Source organism: Microtus oregoni, unplaced genomic scaffold (genome assembly GCF_018167655.1).
Source record: "Microtus oregoni isolate MIOR12 unplaced genomic scaffold, Mior012 000014F_ref0000157, whole genome shotgun sequence".
Lineage (NCBI taxonomy): Eukaryota > Metazoa > Chordata > Mammalia > Rodentia > Cricetidae > Microtus > Microtus oregoni.
In genome coordinates, this window is record NW_024543073.1 from 35,977,239 (window position 1) to 36,002,693 (window position 25,455).

At 36.4% G+C, this 25,455-nt stretch overlaps 1 protein-coding gene across 5 annotated transcripts in view; it reads right to left on the reverse strand.

Annotated features, from left to right (window-relative positions):
- The window catches only part of Fam172a (family with sequence similarity 172 member A), a 456,488-nt gene that overhangs the window by 185,797 nt on the left and 245,236 nt on the right, over positions 1-25,455 (reverse strand). For all 5 annotated transcript variants that reach the window (XM_041663254.1, XM_041663252.1, XM_041663256.1 and 2 more), the window contains one exon: positions 12,937-13,056. In XM_041663254.1, the coding sequence (XP_041519188.1) occupies positions 12,937-13,056 (120 nt within the window). The remainder of the gene's footprint in view (positions 1-12,936; positions 13,057-25,455) is intronic.

Sequence of the window (25,455 nt, forward strand, 5' to 3'; positions counted from 1 at the left end):
AAAGTCCACATGGCCTCAACCCTACACAAATCATTATTTTTTTCTGATAAGAATATATAACCAACACAGATATTAATTGTTCTCTAAGCAGTATAAATATTCTTATTTTATAAACTGCCAATGCTGAGAGCTTGAGAAATAACAGTCTTCCCCAGTAAAGGGCACACTAAACAGTTATCCAATGGCCCTGAAACCATAAGTATGAGTAACATTACACAAATGCAGTGAGTTATATAGGAACATATACGTACACATACAAATAGTTACAAGCATGCAGTAAAAATTAATGGAAAAATATGCCAAGAATCTGACAGAGGGCAGGGAAGGGTAAATGTGAACGTGCAAAGGGAAGGAAGAAAGAAATGTAATCAAAATATAAATCTCAAAAAAAAAAAACACCCAAAATAAGTAGATGTAAAAGGCAAAAGAAAACTGTTCAGGAGGTAGGGATGGGATCTTCTGGAAAAGGCAAGAGCAGCGCAGGAGATAAAGTCAAAAGAGTCATACCCACACTGAAACCCTCCACAGTATGGAGACATTAGCAGTGTGAAGACAGTCTCTAGGAGAGGAAAGTACTATGCAAATAAGCTACCTCATAATAACACAAAATATATATTAAGAGTTCACATAAATTTACAGTAAGAAATAAAAAATTAACCTTATTTTAAAATAGACAACACACATGAATAGAAATTTCTCAAAGGAAGATATACAAAAAGCTAACAAGTAAATGAAAATGTTCATCATCACTAATTATCATAAAAACGTTAGTAACAGCCACATTGAATTGGGGCCAAGAGTAGTATATTTGTAATTCTAGCTAGTCAGTTGTCTGAGACAGGAGGACCAGAAGTTGTTACAAGCCTGCCTGGGATGCAGAGTGGATTCAAGGGCAATGATGTCAACTTAACACTGTCTCAAGAGAAAAAGAGGAGAGAGCTAGGACTCTAGCTCAGTGACAGACTGCTTGTCTAGCATGCATAAAGCCCGAGGTAAAATGGACAGTACTTTAATAAAAATAAGAGCCCAAATGAAATAGCATTTCACTCCCAAAAAACTATTGCCAAAAATTCTAAAGATAATAAGTATTGCTGCAGATACAGAAAAAAGGGAACCCTGAATGAAAATTATTGAGAATGTAAATTACTACACCTATTACAAAAAAACAGTCTATTGTTCCTCAAGAAACACAAAACAACCACACATGTTCTGCTGTCAAATTACTATGTCAAAGAAATACCTGCAGTCTCAGGTTTATTTTAGCTATAGTCACAATATCCAGCATATAAAAATCAAATATATACTGTTTTTGAATGAGAAAAGAAATTGTATGTATATGACAGAATGTTGTTTTCCCATAAAAGAATGGAATCCTATCGTCTGTGCTAACAAGCCTGTAATTGGAAACCACTATGGTAAATAATGTCAGTTCAATACTGCATGCTCTGACTCATGAAGAAGCCAAAAACATGGGTGAGGTGAGAAGACAGAATGAGGTTGGAAAAAAAGTACAAACGACAGTAGACAGGAGAAACTGGCTCTGCTCTTCTAGAACCCAGTAATACAGTTTAGAACAACATACATATTTTATATAAAGATAAAAGATTCCTAACATTTATAGGCTGTTTGATGCAAAAGAAATTCCAGTTACCCCAATTGCATTCAATACATATTATATGTATTGAATTATCACAGAACAGCTCATCAATATGCATAAAATTATTAATCAGTCAGAAAGAAAATAGGGAATAGGTATTCGACAAGAGGAAAGAAATGAAAAAGTCTGAGGATAATAAAGTGAATGGTCACCCTGAACACTTTCTGAGGCCCTGCCTCATATATTAGTGATAAAATAAGACAACATAAAAGAAGTTCAGTTCAGAGTTAGTCTACTCGTCTGTTGTTCATGGCCGCTGGGTTCAGCATCCAGTACTAAAAGGCAAGATAACTACATTTACCATTTAAAACTAGTAGGATGGTTAAATGACCACCTAATGCAGAATACTATTTAAGCGTTATTGATATTGGTGATGGACACACATGATACTGCCACCTTATGCTCTGTAAGACATCGAGACATCTAACTCTAGTAGTAAAGTTCATCTCCATCTTCAGACACCACTATGAATTGATGAAACCTTCATTTGACCCAGTCATGTCTTAAGACCCTATGGATGATGGACATAATCTATGGATTCTATAAAGACAGAAGTGAGAGGTTGCTTTGGAAAAAAGTAAGAGAGGACTCTTCATACAGCAATAACAAGGAAAGTGTCTATTCCGAAGATCTACAGTAAGATCTTAGAGAAAAATGCAAATGTTATCAAATTACTTTACAACACACCAAAGCATCCAACTTCTTCTTGTATTTTAATATTTAGACATAATATAAACAAAATTTAGTCTTGAACAGATGCCTCAAAAAGTGTAATAGAAAGCAAAACTGAAAACTTGAGGATGAGTTTGTAACAGTGGTAAAAACTTAGCTTACACTGTTAGTATTATTACTCCTGGGATATTTTTGTAGGTGAAATGAACAGTGACATAAAGGAGCTGTGGTGGTTTAGAAGAAAATAGCCCACAGGAGGTGTGGCCTTGTTGGAATAGTATGGCCTTATTGGATGAAGTGTGTCACTGTAGGCGGTTTTGAGGTCTCCTATGCTCAAGGTATATTCAGTGAGGCACAGAGTTCACTTCCTGTTGCCCGAGGATCAAGACATGGAATTTTCAGCTACTCCAGCACCATGTCTGCCTACCTGCACACTGTCATGTCCCACCATGATAATAATGGACTTAATCTTTGAAACTGTATGCCAATTCCAAGTAAATGTTTTCCTTTATATGAATTGCTGTGGTCATGGTTTCTCCACACAGCAATAGATAAGGCAGCAGGCAGCAAAGAGACCGGTGAAATCATTACTTTGTCACTGTACACTAGAAGACATTAGGGGAAAATGGGGCTTCTCTATCATGACAAGCTATTAGAAGACTTTCACATTATTAAAATTTATAATTACAAAACATTCCTGAAAAAAAAATTCCTGATACATTATCACTGGAAAAGAGGCAAGACTGGGAATTCCACCATTGGAGAAGATTGAACATGTTTTATATATCTACACAGTTCCTGTGAATGAGCAAAGAAATTAAAGATGTAAAAAATACAAAGCAAAGTATATGGATGTATAGAAATAATTGAATATATTAAAAACAGGGATGCTTTTTATTCATTGGGGTCCATAGTGAAATAGTCAGAGAACTACTGACAGCAATGTCACTGCACCCTAACAAGGCTACTTGTGCACTGTCACAGGTTCATAGCCTGAAGTCATTGGACCTCAGTAAAAACCAAGCCTTGAGTGTCACTCTCAGTGGGACTCTAAATGTAATTTTATCGTGGAAAGATTCACTATGATAGGTTAAGGCTTTAGAGGCTACGTAGTGGAACTGACACATTTTTTTTTTCATTATGAGAAGAGCATTTACTTTGGAGGATCTGGAATCCTATATTATGAATTCCAAGTTTGAGGTCTCCCAAAATTGGTATGTTAAAACATGATACCTAGGATAATGATATGAGGAAGTGGGGTCTCTGGTCCAGAAATGTTAAGATGATTTCTTGAAACTCACACCCCAACACTGGGATTAGCATCTTTGGGAAAAGATGAAGGGACTGTGTTACTGAAAGTGATCGGTCAGCATTAGGGCCTCCACAGCTGTGACCTTAATCTTCTGAGTCTGCAGAATTATAAAATATTATTCTTTAAATCATAAAGTTTACTGTGATTTTATTATAACAGCTCAAACTAATAAATATCTAAATAGAAAAATAAACTTCTAAAGGATTAGACTTAACTCATATCGAATTCAAACATCAAAAATATAACCGATGCTTAGGGTTACGTCTAACTTCTTCCCTTGAAAAGAGATTTAAGATATGATGAGATTTCTTAGCTAATTTATTGTATTTACTAAGTAATTAACATTATTCATTTTCCCAGGAACACAAAATTTCAGGGCCAAAAACAGTACATGTTGCACACCCACAGATAGGATCTCTAAGTGATCACCTTTCATCTTTATCTTTATTATCTTACCCATTTCACTGGGTCAAGCAGCTCTACTCAAATACTCAGGACTGACCTGAGTATCATTGATTGCAATATAGCAACACTAAGATAGTTGTGAGAATTTTCTACACACATATATCTAGTTATCTAGCCATCTGTCTGTCCATCCATCTATCCAATCTCATCTAACCAAAGACGTTCCAATTCTGCACTTGTTGGCAGTGAGTAAAGCCTTAGTCATTATGCTGTTACTACCTCACCAGGGACAGACCCTGGTGTTTTTTCTTTCCTTCCGCATAAGGAAGTGATGTGAGATTTACAGAAGGAAAAATGTTTACAACTCATTACACTATGTAATCATGCAATTACTACTGTAGTTGCCACTGATTTCCTTCCCTGGAAACCAGATTATACCTCCTGACCAAAATGTGAGCTTATTAAACTTTATAGCTACTTAGTCGATAGTTTACCTGAATGCATCAATGCTCACTTTTTGCAACAAATGGATTTCTGAAATCTTCCTGAATTTTATTTAGAACTCTTTGCCCAGATCTTGTTTCCATCTTTGCTCCCTCAAATCATACCTTAACATGAATTCAATATGATTTAAATTTGAGGTCTACTACCTACCTTACTTTTGTGTGTTAATCTGAGCAAATTATTTAATAAAGATTGAACCCTAGATTTACAGTAGAAGCTAAATAGCATGTATTACAAATATGTTATTCAAAACTTATTTTCAATTTTAGATAACAAAGCATGGGTGTTGGCACAGTTAAGTATTTTATTTCTGGAATTTACAATGAGTTATATTTATACGATCATAAGAACAGCAAAAAGAAAAGAAGTTCCAATTTAGCTAGAACACACTTTTCTACAATCTTGAGAAAAGTAGTGCAATAGACAATCATATGTTCAGCTTTTCAGCATAGAATTCGTCATTGAGATATTATATCAAATATGGAAAAAAAGTTTCTTGGATAAAATGTTTTTTTTTTTTTAAATTTGGGCATGGTTATACATTCCTATATTCTCAGTCCTTAGTAGCCAATGGTTGGTGGATCTCTGTGAGTTTGACACTAGCCTGTTCTACATAGTGAATTTACATAGTGAGAGACTATCTTAAGAAAAGGATTTATATTTAGCATATTAATTTGCCAACTTATTTTCTTAGTTAACAAGTATATAATACTTTTAGCAGCTCATTTGGCTTCATGACCATTTTATTAATAGAGATCATGTCCAGCTTTTTAGCTGTGTGGATGTGAAAGGACATTAGCCAGGCACAGTCTTTGTTGACATGGTTAAAATTTCTTCCAAGAGTAATTCTCAGAGAATAGCTTGGATCCTTTATTATATAAATAATACCATCTTTTCTCTCTTTCAGCAATCTTCTGAATGATAAAATCTTATATTAGTTTTTCAGGGAAGCAACAAATAAATAATCACAACTAACATCACACTCAAGTGAAATAATTACCGCTTTTCCCTTAGGCCTGATCATACAGAAGGTGAAGATGCACGCTCAGCCACAGCTACACACAGCCTTTACTGTAGGTTCTCCTCAGGGCAATTAGGCAAAAAACAACTTACAAAATGGAAGAAATTACAGAAAATGTATGTATCCATATTGGAAAGAAAAATGTAAAATTAGCCATCGTCGCCAATGTTGTGGTCTTGAATACAAATAACTCTGAGGGTAAGGGAGAGGAAACAGCCTGACTCTGCCTTTCTTAACAGCCACTAACCACCAATTGCTTAGCTAAAGACCTAAATATATGGAAAGATAATCCATGTTCATGGATGGCAAAGCTTGCATCATCAAGATAGCAACAATCTCCAAACTGTGTACACATTTAATCAACCTGAATCACAATCTCTGGTGTTTTTTTCTCTGCAGCAACAAATACATCGACTCTTAATCCCATAAGGAAATGCAAAGAGCCAAAGTAATCTTTAAAAAGTATTAGAACACTATGATGATTTCAAAATTCACTGCAAAACTACCTCTAGCAAGTCACTATGGTGCCAACAAGAATACAGTCACATTTATCAGTGTGACAGAGTTCAGCCATACCTACAACGCTAATTGGTTTTGAACCAGACATTAAAACAATATGAAAAAAATAGCTTTGTTTCCCAGTGAAAAGTAGCAGGAAAACTGAATATACACACTTAAAAAAATCTAAAACTAAATTTGACATAATCTGTAAATACTAATTGAAGCAGGACAAGGGTGATGGTGCACACCTTTGATCCCTATACTCAGGAGGCAGAGGCAGGATAATCTTCCAGAGTTCCAGGATAGTGAGGTCTACATAGACCCTGTCTCAAAAATAGGAGGTGGGGGGGAGGGGAGGAGAAGAGGAAGTGGAAGAGTGGGAAGAGGAGGAGGCAGCAGAGTAGGAAAGGTAGGAGAAGTGGGAAGAGCAGGACAGGTGGAAGGGGAAACATAATCCACTTAACAAAACTAGACACTAGAGGGAGATCTATAAGACTACTCATGCAGTAATACTTCATGCACTTAAGGGCACTATCTGAATTTAGATATTGGTGATGGTTGTATACATCTGTAAATACATTAAAAACCAGTAATTTGTTCAATTCAAAGGATGACTTTTGGGAGCTCACCAAGGCCAGCTGGACTGGGACTGAAAAAGCATGGGATAAAACCGAACTCTGAATATGGTGGACAATGAGGGCTGCTGAGAAGCCAAGGACAACGGCACTGGGTTTTGATCCTACTGCATGTACTGGCTTTGTGGAAGCCTAGCCTGTTTGGATGCTCACCTTCCTAGACCTGGATGGAGGGGGGAGGACCTTGGACTTCCCACAGGGCAGGGAACCCTAACTGCTCTTTGGACTAGAGATGGAGGGGGAGGGGTGTGGGGTATGGGGAGTGGGGGGAGGGGGAGGGAAAAGCGAAGCGGGGAGGAGGCGGAAATTTTTAATAAAAAAATAAAATAAAATAATAAATAAAGGATGACTTTCTCAACATATAAAGTATAACTCAGTGAAGTTCTATAAGTCATTATATCTCAAATAAGTTATATAAATTTTATCTCAAAAGTAAAATAATTAAAACAAGAACAAAGTACGTTATTAAATCAGCTATATACTGGGATGAAATGTTCTTTTGGAGATCATCCATTGGCTGTGATATAACACTGAATTTTCTTTAATAATCTTCCTATCTTACTGAAAGGAGTATACTTAGTGAATTGCAGAGAAGCGATCTTTTCTGTCAAACATAGTTGGGGTCACCAGCAGAAAAAAAAATATTGCTTAATGAGAAAGAACTGATTTGCTAGAATGCCAAAAACCAGTCAATATTCAAATTGAGAATAGAATGAATAAATTAGTAAAAATGGTACTGCTAGGTTTAAACTCCAAGTAACAGCCAATGAACTACAAATACCTATAACTACCCTCTTGCCGTTGCACATTCTCAAACTTGGATGCAACACTAGACTCTACCTGGAAGCTGTTTCTTCAGCATTTGGGTGAGCAAGACAATTTTAAAACAACTTTAAAATTTTACCGAATCGGCTAGTTTTCAAAGTAAGTTTACAAGGGTGTTTTCATTCTCAATTACTTTGATTCCATTGTGATTCCATTTTCTCTGGATTAGCCTCTTTTATTTCACTTCCCCTCAACTTCTGATTCTCAGTCACCTAAAATTTTGCAATCCACATTGATCACATTGCACAAACTTCCTAGCATATTTAATTTACTTTCTTTATTGTGAACAAAATGTAATGCTACTTTGAGGTCATAGTTAGCAGTCATGTCACTAAAGGCAATGGTTATAAATTTTTTTAGCTCAATTCCATTTCCTCTTCAGCATAAATCTAAATCATGTTCCAAGTAGCTTAAAAAGATCTAAGAGTAGACAGAGGTTGAGTGTCCTCATACAGCCATGTCCAAAAGTAGCCTTCTACCAGCTGCTCAAGGCAGCTTAGGCTGCCTGGAGGCCAGGGAACCCAGCACAAAACAATGGCAACAAAATAGAGTTCCCTTCATTCCTTAATTCACATGCAAGTGAGGTGCCAATCAAGTGCTGACAAGCATGGAAAAAACAAAATCAAAAGTGGGTAGAGACATGCTTTCAAAAGGAGCGGTTTTCACACATTTCTAAGTGATGTTTTTTAATGGTGACTGAACAAACCACTGACAACGTAGAAAAAGAAATAAAAATGAGCAGATCCTAATAATCTATCAGTTGCAGCAATTCAGTGAAGCCAATAAAATGTATTGATTCAAATACTTGATATACTTCACAAAAAATATGAGCACTCTTGTTTTGGTTAAAGGAAACAATCCAAGTGTGGTGTGCTGAGACCTGTAAGTGCAGCAGTAAAGTGAGCTGAGGTGGGTTAAGGACACTGCCAAGGAAAGCCAGCTCATTTTAACAATGATGGCGATGTTACTTGATTTTGTAAACCGATTAGCACCTGGAAACACAAGAACAAAACCCAGTTAAATGGCCAATTGAAGGAATGGAATCATTCAAACCAAGTGGCTGGGAGGGAAATGGAAATGTCAAAACATGAATTATACTATAAAAATTAACTTAATATAAAAAATGGACTTAAGGCTTACATTTTAATAACTAGGCCAAACTATCCATATATTCTTTCTAAATAATTTTGTAAACAAATTGTAGCTAAGATTATTTATAAAATTAAATTTGTAAGACAAATTTATGGCTAAGTATGATGACTTAGACAAGATAATACAGGCAGATACACGATTTTCAGAAATTCATTATCAATTGATAAGACTGTTCATTCTCTTGTCTTTGATAGATACGTGTTGTATTTAATCAGGATGTCTTATCAATACTCATTTTTCCTAGGATCACAGAAAGTCTGGAGAACTGGATATTGTTTGGTTTATGGTGCAAGCAAGGGCAGTGAGAGGTATACTTTTGGTGCTATGTTTCTGTGCTCACAGAAAACTGTATACTGTTCTTAGGAGGCTAGACCCAGGACAGCTGCTTTACAAGAAACACTACCATAAAATGAGTCTTTCAATATTGTATCTTCTCCAGGAGCAATGCACATTTTAAGATAAGGTATAATAATAAAGTATGTTCTCAGTTTCCAAAAATAATTAGGAAAACATGGACTTCTAACAATTTTGTTCTCCAAACTTCAAAATAATCATTTTCAATTTTAAGCTAGATTTTACCTAAATTTTAACACAGTATATGGCAAGCCACATTACATAAGATCCTCTAGCCTGGTATTCAAACAGTAATCATTAAACAAAATTTTATTAATTACATTTTTTAAAACCTGTATGTGCCACACAGTAGGCATTTAAAACAAATGTTCTTAACATTCATTACTCAAAGAAGAAGGGTGACTTACATGACAATGGCAGAGGATGATCTGTACAAACTCAAATATAATGGGACACACTAACGCAGGGACACAGAGAAGGGGAGCCTTGCCAGCTTTTAAGAGTGTAAATTTTGAACAATTTAAAACATTTAAACCACAGAAAGCTAAAGATTTTGTGAATGACGTGTATAATGCACCACCAAGGAAACAAAGATACTACAATTTAAGATTTCTAATCTTCACATTTTTCTTATATTGCTAATATTAACATTTTGAAACCACGTGTGACAATTTCACATGTTATACTTATGCTGAAAATCCCTGAGACAACGTTTGTCAAAATTTTAAACATGAAGACATTTCTCTTAAGGATATTAGCAATAACTGGAAAGAATGCTTTCTTTACACAAAAGCAGGCTTACAAACACTGTAGAGTTTTTCTGTTACAATACTTCCATATTTTGAAACAGAAACACAATGAACTTACACATGTTTACTAAATTTAGCAAAATGCAAACCTCATCATATGCACTTTTATTTGGTTGTAAATTACTTTTTAGGCTAAAATCACTTTTTCTTCAGTTGGCACTGTATTGCACAACAAGTAGTAAGTGCATGAAGTTGAAATGATAACCATTATTATTTTAAGACCTAAACAAGGTATATTACATTAAATAGACTTCTCAGTCTGCTCCTGCCTGACAGATCCACCAGTGGTTCTATTATCTCCTCCTCCCATGCATGGCCTCCTGCAGGGACAGCAGACTACAGAAGCTGACCCTTACTGGGACCATCTTGTCTCTCAAACAAAGCTCCTTTTTAAGTTCTTACTTACTAGTTACTTCCTGTGCTGGAGAAAAACTTTAGCTCAGCTTGTGATAATTTCACAGGCCCTGAGGACCCTGACCCCAATAGCCTCAAGGTCAGAAGTCAAGTCTTGTTCTGAAACATCTGTGTGCTTTATATAAAGTGGAACAAAGGTGGAGAAATATCCACCAGTGTGTGACAAGAAGGACAGCAACCAAGACTGACACACTGCTCATCTGTCAATTCATTTCAAAAAATAGACTTGAATTTGCCCTAATTCCAATTTTGATTTTTTTATACAATTTCTTTTTAATAAATGATTGTAAGGTTAAAAAAAAGATCAGTTAAGCTTTATTGAAATTAGAAATTAGTGTTTCAGGACTTTATACATTTAAAGGTAGTCCATAAGTTAAAAAAGGTAATTTTAAAGTAATTTAATGATTTAAATATAAAAGCTATCTATAGCTACAAATGTATAATTATCTGTAGATACTAAAACATTGTTTTAAAATACTGCATTTTCTCTCAACATCCATATTTAAGAAAAACTCACACTAATGTGTTAAGAAGCTACCTTAAGGTGTCTGTTATGTATATATAACATATATATCAAAATAAACAAAATCTGCGAAGCTATTTAATTTGTAAACAATCTCTAAATACTGAAGCCAAACTAAGAGAGAAATGATAACATATTTCTTGATTTTAGAATAGTATAAAGATGTTAGGCACAGGAGGGTCACTGTGATATCCTCAGGTGTCAGAGCCAGCACCGCTCCTATATCTAAATCACATGAGACTGAGGCATGGGGGCAAAGGGTTACAGAAATATATTTTCTGATCTACACACTGAGTCTAAAAATTGAAAGTGGGCAATGGATACAGCTCTTCATTAGTGAATCTCTAGCATCAGCCAGTCACAATGCTATCATAACTACTATCTAGAACACCACACCCAATCACACTGAATCCAAGATACATGAAACTGTTCCTGTCATGTGTACCTAATTTCAACTCTTAAAAAACAGAATACTTACAAAGGACTAAGCAAAACTTTTTGTTACCAAGCAAAGAATGCTATTTCCAAGTAAATTAATGTAACCTTTCTAATAGTTGTGATGTTAATCGCATAAACTATGACGAGGTAAGTATTAAACACTTAACAGTACACAGAAAAATCACTTAAAATGATTAAAATAGGAGCTTGAAGAGATGGCTCAGTGGTTAAGAGCACTGGCTGCCCTTCCAGAGGACCAGGTTCAAGTCCCAGCACCCATATGGCAGCTCACAACTGGAACTCCAGTCCCAGGGGATCTGACACTCTCACACAGACATACATACAAGCAAACCACTGATAAAATAAATAAATAAAATTTTTAAGAATTACTAAAATAATACCAAATAATAAAAGGGTTTGCAGTTTTGGATTCTATATGGATAACATACATATTAATGGTATTCAAATAAAACCAAATGTACATCCAAATGTATAGAAGTGTACATGATAATATTGAAATTTAAAAATAATATATAAAGAAGGAACAAACAAAAATCACTTCTGGTTAGCAATATAAAGCTTTGTTACACTCTAAGAAATTAGTACATTCTTTTCAAAAATCATAAGTGTAATCTAGATGTATTTAAATTGCATTTTGATCCTTAAATTTAATTTTTTCATACAATATATTTTAGTCATAGTTTTCCAACCACTCTAACTCTTCTCAGATTCTGTCCTCCTTCCTACACATTCACCTTCATGTTCTTTTTTCTCTCAGAAATAAAACCAAAACCAAAACCAAAATCAAAATGAATAAACAACAAAAATAGTCAAGATGCAAAATACCAAAACAAAATGAGACAAGACACCCTTCAAAACACACACACACACACACACACACACACACACACACACACACACACATAAAAGGAGTCTGTTTTGTGTTGTCTAACTATGACTGGTCACAGGGCCTGCTCTGCAGTGTGGCTTATAAACCCAATGTCACTCTATTAGAAAGAACTAACTTTTCCTTTCCTGCAGGCATCAGTTGCAAATAGTTTCTTGGTTAAGGGTGGGATATCGTGTCAACCTCCTTTTGTCTGGTTTGAACCTGTGCAGATCCTGTGAAATGATGCTACAGTGTCTGTGTGTGCAGGCTGCCACAGTATCTCTTGTATTCACATGCTCATCTGTCCTGCTGTGTTTGGAGAAAGTTGTTTCCTTGGAGTCATCCACCCACCTACCACCTCTGCCTTTTATAATTTTTTAAATAACTTGAAGTAATAATACCAAGAAAAAAATGTATAGAAGGCATGCTGGGTGCAGTGGTACATATCTTTAATCCCAGGCATCTATGTGAGTTCAAGGCCAGCTTGGTCTAGAAAGCAAGTTTCAGGTCATCCAGGGTTGCAAACCAAAACCATAACCAAAACCAAAGCAAACCTTTACAGAGGTTAAGAGTTAGAGTTAAGAACTAGGTATGATTCAGATGTTAACAAGCATTTCCTGCTCATACAGAGGACACTGGTCAGTTCCGAGTTCCCAGCACCAATCAGGTGGCTCACAACTGCCAGTAACTCCGGTTCCAGGGGAATTCTTTGCCCTGTTCTGGACATGTTGACACTGGCATGTACATGTCATACATCCATTCAGAAACTTACACACACACATATATTAAAAATAAATCATTAGAAAAAATTAAATGCTCACTTACCAGTTCAACAAAAGCAAGTCCCCCATAGCTGTGAGCAACAAAAAACACACTCTCAGCAGCAGACTGGGCTATGAAATGGTCCCAGACGTAGACTGCATGCTCTTCAGGAGAGCCATTTTCCTACAAACAAAACACATAAAAATTGTGTATTGTATTTGCATTATCACAGTATTTAGTTAAATTAAATTATACACCCGTATACACAGCATAAGAATAAGATGGTTAGAGAACATTCATAGAAACAAAAGAACTCCATTGAATATTTAAATTATAGAATAAATTAGTATTACAACTATTGGTAAATTACTGTTAAGCTTAAATGAAAATGTAATCTTTAGAAACAAATTATTTAAATAAGTGTATTTTAAGAAAAAATAATCGGTGTATATATGTGATATTAAGATCTACTTACGGATTATTAGAATTACATAATAGAACATTATGTAAATTTTTGATAAAACACTAAAATATTAGGCTACATTCTTCTATATATCTTAAAGTATTTATATTATCTATTTATTTTATTATCTATATATTATTTACTTGGCTTATGAGACTGTTAAGTAGTAAACTGAAAACAGAGAAAATTAATAATGGGTATTTTCTGTTCAGGGCATTTAAAGGAATGCATGTTTTCTAACAACATTTCTAGACATATTTTATTTCTAGAACTGAGAGAAATCAAACACATGAATAGAGGAGCTTTTAACCTAGGGTTTTAAACCCTATTGAGCATATTCTAAAAAATTCTAGAATAACTTTATTTTACTATATTTATTGCATTAGGTGATACATCAAATGGTCATAGAAAAAAATCTAGATTATATGAAAACACTGATGAAAGAATAAATTGCTGAGAACCAATCAGAGCATAAAAATGTGTTTATGTATTTGTTTCTTAGAAGTGAATTTCCTAACAACATCACGGATATTGCACATGAAGGGGATTTATTCACAAATTTTATCTTTAAAAGGGTATTTAGAGATGCAATCTCTCAGCTAACTCTCTGGTTCTTACATCCTTTCAGCTATATCTCCCACAGCATCCTCTAAGTAGTAGGTGTCTGAATTGTACTAGGGCTGGGCTCCATAACTATGAATTTTGATTGGCTGAGGTTTCCTGCCAACACACCATTGTGACAGCCTACACAAGACCTGCCCAAGGACAACAGCAATGAATATGCTGAAGATGGGGAAAACCTAGGAGGCCTCAACCCTACACAAAGAACTATAGGCAATGGAGGGAATGCTGAAAACAGAAGAAATAATCTTCCCTGGGAAGAGCTCACCAGTTGGTTACAGTAGCAACGTCAGCTGTGAAAACATGCATACAGGTAATATCATAGAGACTGAGCAGGCTGTATTTAGAAATACTATGTACATGTATAAATATATGTGTGTATATATGCACATAACAACAATAGTGAAAGAGGATGCCATGAATATGAAAGAGAGCAAAGGGGTAGATGGGAGGGTTTAGATGGAGGAAACAGAAAGAAGGTTATGACTTAATTATATTATATCTCAAAAAAATTAAAAGAAATAAAATTTAAAAACATTATGTGTTTGGTTTTATCAAACAGGGTCTACACTGCTGCTCAGGATGGCACAGAACTCACCTACTCTGCACTGCTCTCAAACTTACAGGGGTCTGCTTGCCTCCATCTCTCAGTGCTAGGATAAGGGCATCGGTTAGCAGGCACAGCTCCGACTTAGCAATTGTATAATTAAGCTGTTGTTCCCTAATGTCTGTCACCATTCCAAATTTCTTCCACAGCCACTGGTCATTTCCTTCTGCATATCCCACAGACACTTCAACTAACCCAAACCTTCTGGAAACTTCCTGCCTAATCCTGTTTGTGTTCCCCACATCCACCTGAAACCTGAACATCTCCTTTCCTTAAGTCCCTCATGGAACTAGTCACTTAACTCTGCTGACCCTGCTTCTAACTGGGTCAGAATTCATCTCCTCCTTAGTTTCATTTCTTCTAACTATATCATCAAGTGGCTGATATCAAAGCAACAGAGTCAGCAATACCACGCTAGTTATTGGTCCTTAGGAGGGCAACCATCTACCTGAGGCATTTTACCTTCCTAGCAGTGTGTCTGAGCTCACTAGATGTTTATGAGCAGCAATGAAAAGGACTGCTTCAAAGTGGCTTTGGAACAAGGAGTGATGGAAGATCACTGACAGGAGCAGATCAATAGAAGAGCTGGACAGTGGAGCAGTACGACTACTCATATGTCACTGAGCAAGGTTAGAGAGGCACCCGGGACAGAAATAACTGACAGAAACAGGTGACCTCAAATAGTGAAAAAATGTTAAAGGTGATAGATGAATTCCTTTTTGAAGAATTAAGAGTATACAATTAAATAGCTTTAATAAAGTATTACTTTTTTATTGATTCAATTTGTTCTTTGACAGTTTCACATATAAGCAAACACACACCCAAATACACATGCATGCACACACACATGCACATTCCAGATACAGGTGCACACACACACACACACATACACACACACACACACAAACACTGCATTCTGTCTACTCTCACCCTCTTACTTCCCTCTCAGTACTGGTATCATCCATTTTCTACAGGCTACTTTACCACATTCATGCCTTTTTTTATTATATTTTTTTAAATTTATTTATTTATTAAAGATTTCTGTCTCTTCCCCACCACCGCTTCCCATTTTCCTCCCCCTCCCCCAATCAATTCCTCCTCCCTTGTCAGCCCAAAGAGCGATCAGGGTTCCCTGCCCTGTGGGAAGTCCAAGGACCACCCACCTCCATCCAGGTCTAGTAAGGTGAGCATCCAAACTGCCTAGGCTCCCACAAAGCCAGTACGTTCATGCCTTTTTATTTCCTTTCGTGATCTACCGTTTTAAATAGGGCTATATGTGTACCCAAGAATGGAACTATGCACTGGACCTAAGTGGCTCACTTTTAGTCCACAAGTGAAGACAATAACTGTCTCTCCCCCAGTATCCAACAGCAGCTAATCATTTAGCATGGAGGGATAGGGCCCATGAGCCTGGACTTACTGCACTTCTGCCTGTTGGCATACCCAGGTTAATGTAGGTGCAGTGCCCTCAATTGCAGCTAGTAGGAGATCCAGTTTCAATGACCATGTCACATACTGAAGAGAGCAACCATTCTCCCCTTCCTCTGGCTCTTATATTGTTTAGAATCCCTTTCTACAATGTTCTCCGAGCCTTAGGGAACTCTAAGCCATCATTTATTCTAAGCATCTTGAGCAATTAACAAGGTTTTATTTAATATTCAAAGAAAGGAGATAAATAAACCTTTGCCCTAAAGGACTTGACTTTCCTTTATAAAACTATCTCAAAGATTCTAGAAGCTCAGCTTGCATTTGTTTACTTATTTACAACTCCATTATTTGAGGATTTACAAAATTCTGTGAAATCGTTGTAGGCGTCTATAACTGTTATGTATGGAATTAATAAAGACAATAGCTCTAAATATTTACTTCTAAAATACTATACGACTGACATGATAACAAAAGCCCCACTTCTATAATAAGACGATGTTGCACCCAGGCAAAAGAACATTTTTCTAACCTATAGCCCATATTGTGTCAATAATCATTTTATGTTTACAAACTATAATTTAGAGAGTATGTTACCGAAAGGACATTTTAAAATGAAACAGATTTCAATGAGCAAAACTTCATTAATACAGAAATACAAACAAATAATATATTCTACAGGATTCCCTATGAAAGAAGTTACATTTTGTTTTGAGAAACTTGTACGCAGGGGATGGAAATTTTAGAATATGTAGATGAATGAAAGGCATGAAAAGCAGTAAGTCCATCAGCTGGGATTTGCAGGTAGCAGAAAGCATGGTTACACACAATGGGTTACCATGTGCAGTGCCAAAAATACAGGTTGGCTTCTGTGCTCTACTCTGGCCATCAATTGCTAAAGCCAAAAAGAAGTGCTGCAGGAACCAAAGCCTTATCAACCAGGCCAGACTCTGACCACCTGAGCACTGTGAGGTCTGTATTTGTGATGGAATACCTGAGCTGATAACACGCAGAATTATCTAAACAACATTTGCATATTTGTGTAATTATTTTCTAAGGTTAATTAGCTCCTGTAATGCATTTTGCCCTTTGAGACTGCTTACAGTGACAGGTTCACATGTTTTCTGAACCACTGCCAAATTTGACAGATTTTTTTCTTCAGCTAACCTGTTGCTACAAAGTTATAAAATGAGTGATCCTATGATACATACTTTATATTTATAATTCATTTAAAAATCAAAATTAAAATGCAATAAATAGAAAGATCTCTTAAAACTCCCATTTTAAAAGTCAAAGCACAAAGGCATTACACATTGGAAGAGTATCTATTAACAGTTCCATGACAACAATCTAATAGAAAATTTATAATTCTAAATTAGCACATGGCAATGTCATTAATTCACTTGACCTTTTCACATAGTTTCCTTTATTTATTATTTACAATGAATTTCTGATATAGATACTTGATAATCCTCTTAAGTTCGCATAAGTTCAGAGAACTTGTTAAAATGTGAACTGGTCTGTGTGGTCATAGTGTCAGTTAAAACAATGATTACTAATTGTGGGGGCACAAGACAGGAGGTAAGAAGGTGAGCTGCAGGAGCCCATTCTGTCTTTTCACCTGTTCAAGTATGGTCTCTTTTGTTTCTTCTCCAGAGTATTCCAGGTTAGCCCAAGAGCTCTCAGGTGCTTCTGCTGTCTCTGCTGCCCATTGCACACTCAGAGTGCTAGAATTTAAAGGTGCAGCACCACATTTGGAATATATATATATATATATATATATATATATATATATATATATATATACATATACCTACCTCAACGCCTCCAGATAAGTGTACACCTCTCTGTCCATCCAACTTCATGTTTTTCTCTTTCTTTCTCAAGTCTCACAAAAAGACAATCAAAACAAACTAAAAAAACAACCAAACAAAAAAACAACAGCCTGGTTTTGGCATAAGAACAGACAGGAGGGACAATGGAAAAAAGAAAGCATATTTAACAAATGATGCTGGCATAAGTGGTTATTAACATGTAGAAGAATGAAAATAGACCCATATCTATCACCATGCAGAAAACTCAAGTCCAAATGGATCAAAGACCTCAACATAAAGCCAGTCACACTGAACCTTATAGAAGAAAAAGTGGGACGTACACTTGAACACATTGGCACAGGAGACCACTTCCTACAGACACTTAGAGAAAAAATTAATAAATGGACCTCCTGAAACGGAAAAGCTTCTGTAAAGCAAAGGACATGGTCAACAAGACAAAATGACAGCCTACAGAATGGGAAAAGATTTTCACTAACCCCACATCTCCAAAATATACAAAGAACTCAAGAATTTGGTCATCAATAGAACAAATAACCCAGTAAAAAAAATGGAGTACAGACCTAAACAGAGAACTCTCAATAGAGGAATCTAAAGTGGCCAAAAGACACTTAAGGAAATGCTCAACATCCTTAGTCATCAGAGAAATGCAAATCAATACAACTCAACTCTGAGATTCCACCTTACACCTGTAAGAATGGCCAAGATCAAAAACACTAATGACAACTTATGCTGGAGAGGTTGTGGGGAAAAGAGAACCGTTCTGCATTGCTGGTGGGAATGCAAGTTGGTACAGCCCCTTTGGATGTCAATGTGGTGATTTATCAGAGAATTAGGAAACAACCTTCCTCAAGACCCAGTAATACCACTTTTAGGTATATATCCAAAGGATGCTCAATCGTGCCACAAGGACATGTGCTCAACTATGTTCATAGCAGCATTGTTTGTCATAGCCAGAGCCTGAAAACAATCTAAATGACCCTAGGCCGAAGAATTGATAAGGAAAACCTGATACATTTATACAATGGAGTATTACACAACAGAAAAAAAATAAGATCTTGAATTTTGCAGGAAAATGGATGGAGCTAGAAAACATTATTTTGAGTGAGGTAACCCAGACACAGAAAGACAATTACCACATGTTTGGTTTTTAAACATAAAGCAAAGAAAACCAGCCTACAAATCACAACCCCAAAGAACTTAGACAATAATGAGGACACTAAGAGAGACTTACATAGGTCTAATCTACATGGGAAGTAGACAAAGACAAGATCTCCTGAGTAAATTGGGAACATGGGGACCTTGGGGGAGGATTGAAGAGGGGGGAGGAGAGAGGCAGGAAGGGGAGCAGAGAAAAATGTAGAGCTCAATAAAAATCAATAAAATCATAAAAAACAGTAATACGAACAATACCAAGACAAAACAAATATGTATTCAGTGCACTAATACAGAGGGAGACAGGAAGGGTGGGAAAAAAAGAGGGAAGAAGAGAGGGAAGAAGGGAGGGAGGGAGGGAAGGGGAGGGAGAGAACATGGATACCAGGCTGTACTGGCCAGTGTTCCTGGGCACTGGGTCTGCCCTGGAGTGAGATCAACATGCCTGGTGTCACTCCACTGGAGAAAACTGATTTTCAGTTTCCCAGCATGTATCAACTGCTGACAGTGCTCACAATACCTGAACAGGTTCAAACCGGACAAAACCCAGCATTTGGCAGGGAAAGTGGACACCAAGTCCCACTCCTAACTAAGAAGCTGAGCAGATTTCATTTTTATGTGGTTCTGATGTGTGTGCAGCAAGCACTTTCATCTGTTGGTCCTTCTTCTCTGAATTCCAATGCTGATATCCACCCTTTCAGAGCATACATATCAAAGAGTTAAAAAAAAAAATAACCAAGCTGACACAAAACTTGTTTTTTAAAGCTGTCTAATTATAAAATTTGAACCAAAATTAACTGATGACAAGTTAGTTCTAAAGGAACAGAAATGAATAAATAAATATGAGTCAACACTATTTACAGATGTGCTGTAAATGCTAGGTGATCAGACACTACAGCATAAAACAGGCTGTGCTCTGGAATGGGATACAGAAAAGGCTAGCAGATTCTTCATTCCAAAACTGTACACCTTAACATTTCTACCAGGGTAAACTCTGATGATTACACCCATTTTAATAAAATTTAGACAGTCCCCTTAGTGTAACCTACAATGCAGATATAGCAACACTTGCAGCAAGTACTTCTTTTTATAGTATATAACATGTCAGGCACAACTCAAAATATAAATATTAGCACATCCTATGAGTTAGGAACTACAGGAATACAAGTATTAATTAAGCAACTTACATAATATGATTCTTAATATATAGCAGACCTAGAATTCAAAAATAAGTAGTTTAATTTCTTAATTTTAATCCTAATATATACATAGTCATTAATAATGAAACATAAGTATAAAACATATAAACATATAAAGTATCTCCTACTTTATGTAGACACAGCTAGCACTGACACACTTTATAACAATGCTTCAAAGAGTGAGAGCCTAAAATACAAAGGCACAAGGACTTTATTTAGGCATAAACTATATTCTATGGGCCAAGTTAACTTCAAAAAATATCTTGGAAAAATAAAGACTTATTTTCTGAAAATTCAATGTATCTTTGTTGCGGGAGGTCCTCCCGTTCCTCCAGCCTATAGCTGCTGAGATACCAGCCCAGATTGGTACTTGTTGGTACTCTTGAGCTATTGTTTTGAGACAAAAATATTGGTATCGATTCTTATATATTGATACAAAGTGAAATTATATTGACTATTGTATGCATGCATGTTTCTACCTCGGTTTAAAACATTTTTTATGTATTGACATATATTGTATATATATATATATAGTAAATATTTACCATATTGCAGTGTACATTTCTACCTCTGATTAAGATACTTATATAATGTTTGTGTATTGATATATATTTACCTACTGCAATGTATATTTGTACATTGTTTATATTTGGAGGTCATTGTCCTCATTTGTTTCACAGTCGTTTATTGTCTTAGTCTTTAAGTTAGATAGATATTGAGAATTATATAGACTAATAGTCATCTAAGTTTGTCATTTATAATTAGACTAATCAGGTTCTTTAGGTATATAGAGATTATACTCAGTATAGATAGATAATCTTCGACCTCTTCAAAGAGCTATAGAAAATGGCCTTTAATCTAACTCAGAGTTTTGTGGTAGTGAGACACAATTGCTCCTGGCAACACCGCTCTATTCCCGAGAGAATGTTGAGTACCAAAGACACTCCACCTGGAGCCTTTCTTTTTGGCAGAACTGGCCTTGGGGCAAAGAAATGCCCATACCTCAACCACTGACAAAGATACAGAGCATGCATCAATGGATAAAACAGGACTGCCATATCCTGCCAAGACAGGGTACGATAGTTTTGAATAGTTGCTTGCTTTTGAAAATGGTATGTCAGTTATGTTAGGCCTTAGCCAAAGTTGGTTGCTTCAACGCTGCTAACGTGACTTTGGGTGATTGCCCAGGTAGCTAGTTGTCTCTGTGATTTGTTGCATGTTTTGGAAGTTGTTTTACTCAACTTCCTAATTACCCAGGTAACATTATTTCCCTTCTCAGATCTTTGATGGGGTTGAAGACTATATAAATGTAGTTACTTTCTCTCATGACTTGGCCAAGTTATTTATTATATAAGACCTAAGCTAGTTAGAATAGGATATTTGTACTTATTGTATATAATTTCATAGTAGGTTTAGAACTCTCTTATTTAAACAAAAGGGGGAGGTGTTGCGGGAGGTCCTCCCGTTCCTCCAGCCTATAGCTGCTGAGATACCAGCCCATTGGGGCGTGGTCTCTCTCTCTTTAAAAAAGCGGCCACTTTCCTCTCCTCTCTCTCTTCACTTCCTGCTCCGCTGGCAACTAGACTCCCTTCCTGGTTGGGCAGAGGGCTGACGGTGATCTGTAAGTTTTTTCCCCTTTAAATAAATACCACCCTATTAATCATAATTCCAAACTGGTGTGGCATTGTTTATGACTTACGCCTTCATATCTTTTATTCTTTAAGCAAATGGGCAACTTTAGAGAGAAACTAAGGTCAACTTAAAATATATTATTTTCTGCTGTGTTCATCTATGGTAAAAGCATAAGGCTAAGGAAAGAAACTGGAACAGAAGGCTCAATAGAGTATGAACTCATTGACTGGAAAAACTAGGAAAACTGAAACAATAGTATTAGATGAGAATTGGTGTTCAGAGGAGTCAGGACATGAGAGAAAGGAGTGGCTGAAAAGGATCAAAAGAGAAAACATTTTTGGGTCATGAAAATGTTCGTCCTTTGTTGCCAAGATTGCAGTGACGTTTACAATGATGGAATAAATTTAACAAGCCACTCAGCAATATGAAAACCATGGTTTGATATTGATAACTCGTATTTTTTAAAAGTTTATTAAAATATGGCCACATAACTTTGCTTATGTATTCTCTAGGATGCTCTTGCTATACAACAGTGGAGTTGAGTAGTCACGACAGCATACTCTGTGATTATCAATTATTATCTTTTTCTTATGAGAGAAAACATTTGTCAATTCTTGTTCTCAATATTAATGGTCTCAGCTCTACTCTCGAATGCCATATTAAACATCTGTATCTAATTAGATTATCCCTAAGTCCCAAAGAAACTATAGTAAAAGATGTCTTTAAACAAAACAAATACACAATGCTTGGAAGAACAGGGCAGGAAAAAATGTCAGTTTAAAAAAGACACCTCAGATAGATAAGTGATACCTAATTTACCAGATATGACAATGTCTAATATTACAGTTGTCATTGGAAAAGTAGAACTAACTCTGCTTACGAATCCTCAAAAACGTAGAAGAATGTAAAAATAACATCTACACTTGTCATCCTGCACAAAACTCAACTCTAAATGTATCAAAGACTTTAACATAAGGCAGATACACTGAATATCAAAGATGAGACAGTGAAGAATAGTCTTGAAATCAATAGCACAGGTGTGGGAGCCCACAAAAGTGGATCCACTCCACCGTGACTAAAGGTTGGAGAGTTCAGAGCTATTCCAGCTCCTTCAAGGTTAGATGACAGGAAGTTTGACTTAAGATGTGGCTACGAACAGGATGTTTTGACCTCAGGTGTGGTTACTTGATATTTTGGGTATTAACTATGTTGTTCTTTGTGTCTTGGTAAAGAAGTCTTTTGCCTTCCCCCTCCTCTTTAAATTGGGGTATAGAAAGGCTGTAAGAAATAAGCCTTCCCCCTTCTCTTTAAATTGGGGTATAGAAAGGCTGTAAGAAATAAACCTTGCCCCTCCTCTTTAAATTGGGGTATAGAAAGGCTGTGAGAACTAAACCCGAGCAAATCTCAGGATTTACTGGAGCCCCTCCTGAATCTATCTGTTTTTTTTTTTAAATCTATTTCTTTCTCAATCCTCACTCTTTCCCCAAGTGCAGATAAATATGTTGGTCTGGACCAACAGGAGATGACTTTCTGAAAATAATACTGATAGTACAGGAACTAAGAACAATAATAAATAAATGGAACCTCATGAAAGCTTCTGCATGGCAAAAAAAAAAACAACAACAAAACAAAACAAAACAAAAAAAACCACCATCAGTTACACAAAATGGCAGCCAGCCTGCAGGATGGGAATAGATTTTTTACTATCTGAGAGAGGGCTAAGATCCAAAATAAATAAAAAACTCAAAAAACTGGATATCAAGAACACAAATAATCCAATTAAAAATGGGGTACAGATCTAAACAGAGAATTCTCAAAAGAGAAAAGTCACATGGCTGAGAATCACTTAAAGAAATTTTAAACATCCTTAGTCACCAGGGAGGAAAAGCAAACCAAAATTACTCCGATATTCTATCTTGCCACAGTCATCATGGTGACAGTGAATAGAAGAAGTAACAGCTCCTGCCGACTCACACTGCTGTTAGGTGTGCAAGTTTGCAAGGTCACTATAAATAGTCAGTGCACTTATTCCAACGGAAGCGGGGAATTGATCTACCTAAAGATCTAGCTATAAAACTCTTGGGCACAGGCACATACCCAAAAGATTTTACATCCTACTGCAGATACACTTATTCAACCATGTTCACTGCTACTCTATTCATAAGAGCCAGAGATTAGAAACAGCTGAGATGTCTGTCAATTGATAAATAAAGAAAATGATAGTAGTACTAAAGCGTGTGTGTGTGTGTGTGTGTGTGTGAGAGAGAGAGAGAGAGAGAGAGAGAGAGAGAGAGAAGAAAGGAAAATGAAAAAAAAAACCCATCAAACCATTTGCAGGTAAATGAAGAGAGCTAGAAAAAGGAATCATCCTAAAAGAGTCAGTGCAGACCCCAAAAGACAAATATGTTATTCATCCATTTATATGTGAATGTCAGCTGTTCAGTCTTTAAAAAGTACAGTACATAAAACCACAGAGGTTAGGTACAAAGTAAAGGTCCTGAGGGAGGATAGAGCTGCCTAGGAAGGGGAAACAGAATAGATAGGATGAATAAATGTGAGGGTTGGGAGGACAGGAATGGGAGGATCAAAGAGAAAGAAGGGAATAGCAGGGCAAGGGAAGGGGTATGAGGAGGGACAGCTAAAACTAATGGCCATTTTAGGGGTCAGATGGAAACCTAATACAGTAGAAGCATAAAATATATGATATAGGATGTCCTTCTGTATATGTGTTACTTTTATTGGTTGATGAATAAATCTGTTTGGGCCAATGGCTTAGCTGAGTAAAGCCAGGCAGGAAATCAGAACAGAGGGAGAAAGGGGGGGGGGAGAGCCAAGGGAACACCATTATTTAGGTGCTGAACCTTACCAGAAGGCCATAGCCTCGTGGTGATACACAGTTTAATAGAAAATGGTTAAGATGTAAGAGCTGGCTAGAAATACACCTGAGACATCGGTCAAACAGTGTTGTAATTAATGTAGTTTCTGTGTGATTGTTCGGGTCTGGGTAGCCAGGAACTAAAGGGCAGTTTCCCTCAACAAATATATGATGGTGATCTAAAGGAAACTGCCTAATAACGGGTACTGTTGTGAGGACCAGCCTTCACCAGCTCAGGAATGGAGGGGGATCCACAGAGTCAGCGAATTAATCACTCAATCGACTTTTCTATCTGAGGGAGTAAAACGTGACTCTCTGGGGCTGGCAAAAGAGGGGGAACACACACACACATCTCCATCATGTCAGGGTCTCACCTAAGGTGTTGGGGAAGTCTTCAGCAGGTCAAGAGACACTGAAGAGGAGATGCAGAGGAGGCAAACTACTGGACAGACAGATGAGGACTTTTCTAAGGACCAAAGCTTAGGTCTTCATTTTATTATCCTTTCTACTCTATTCTTTTTCGGTGCTGTTCTTCTACCCTGATGTTTCCCTTCTGTGTATTCTTAATATTTTTCCTTACAATTTATATATCCAAGCAAAATCTTTTAAGCAATATAAAAATTAAAATGTGGTGATGTTCTATTTTTTACATGAATGATTACAATATTGAATGCAAGTAAAAAACAGCATGTTTCCCACATCCCTAACATGATTAAACATTTTAAGATTGCAGGTGAAAAAAATGTTGTTCCAAGAACCCACATACTCACTGG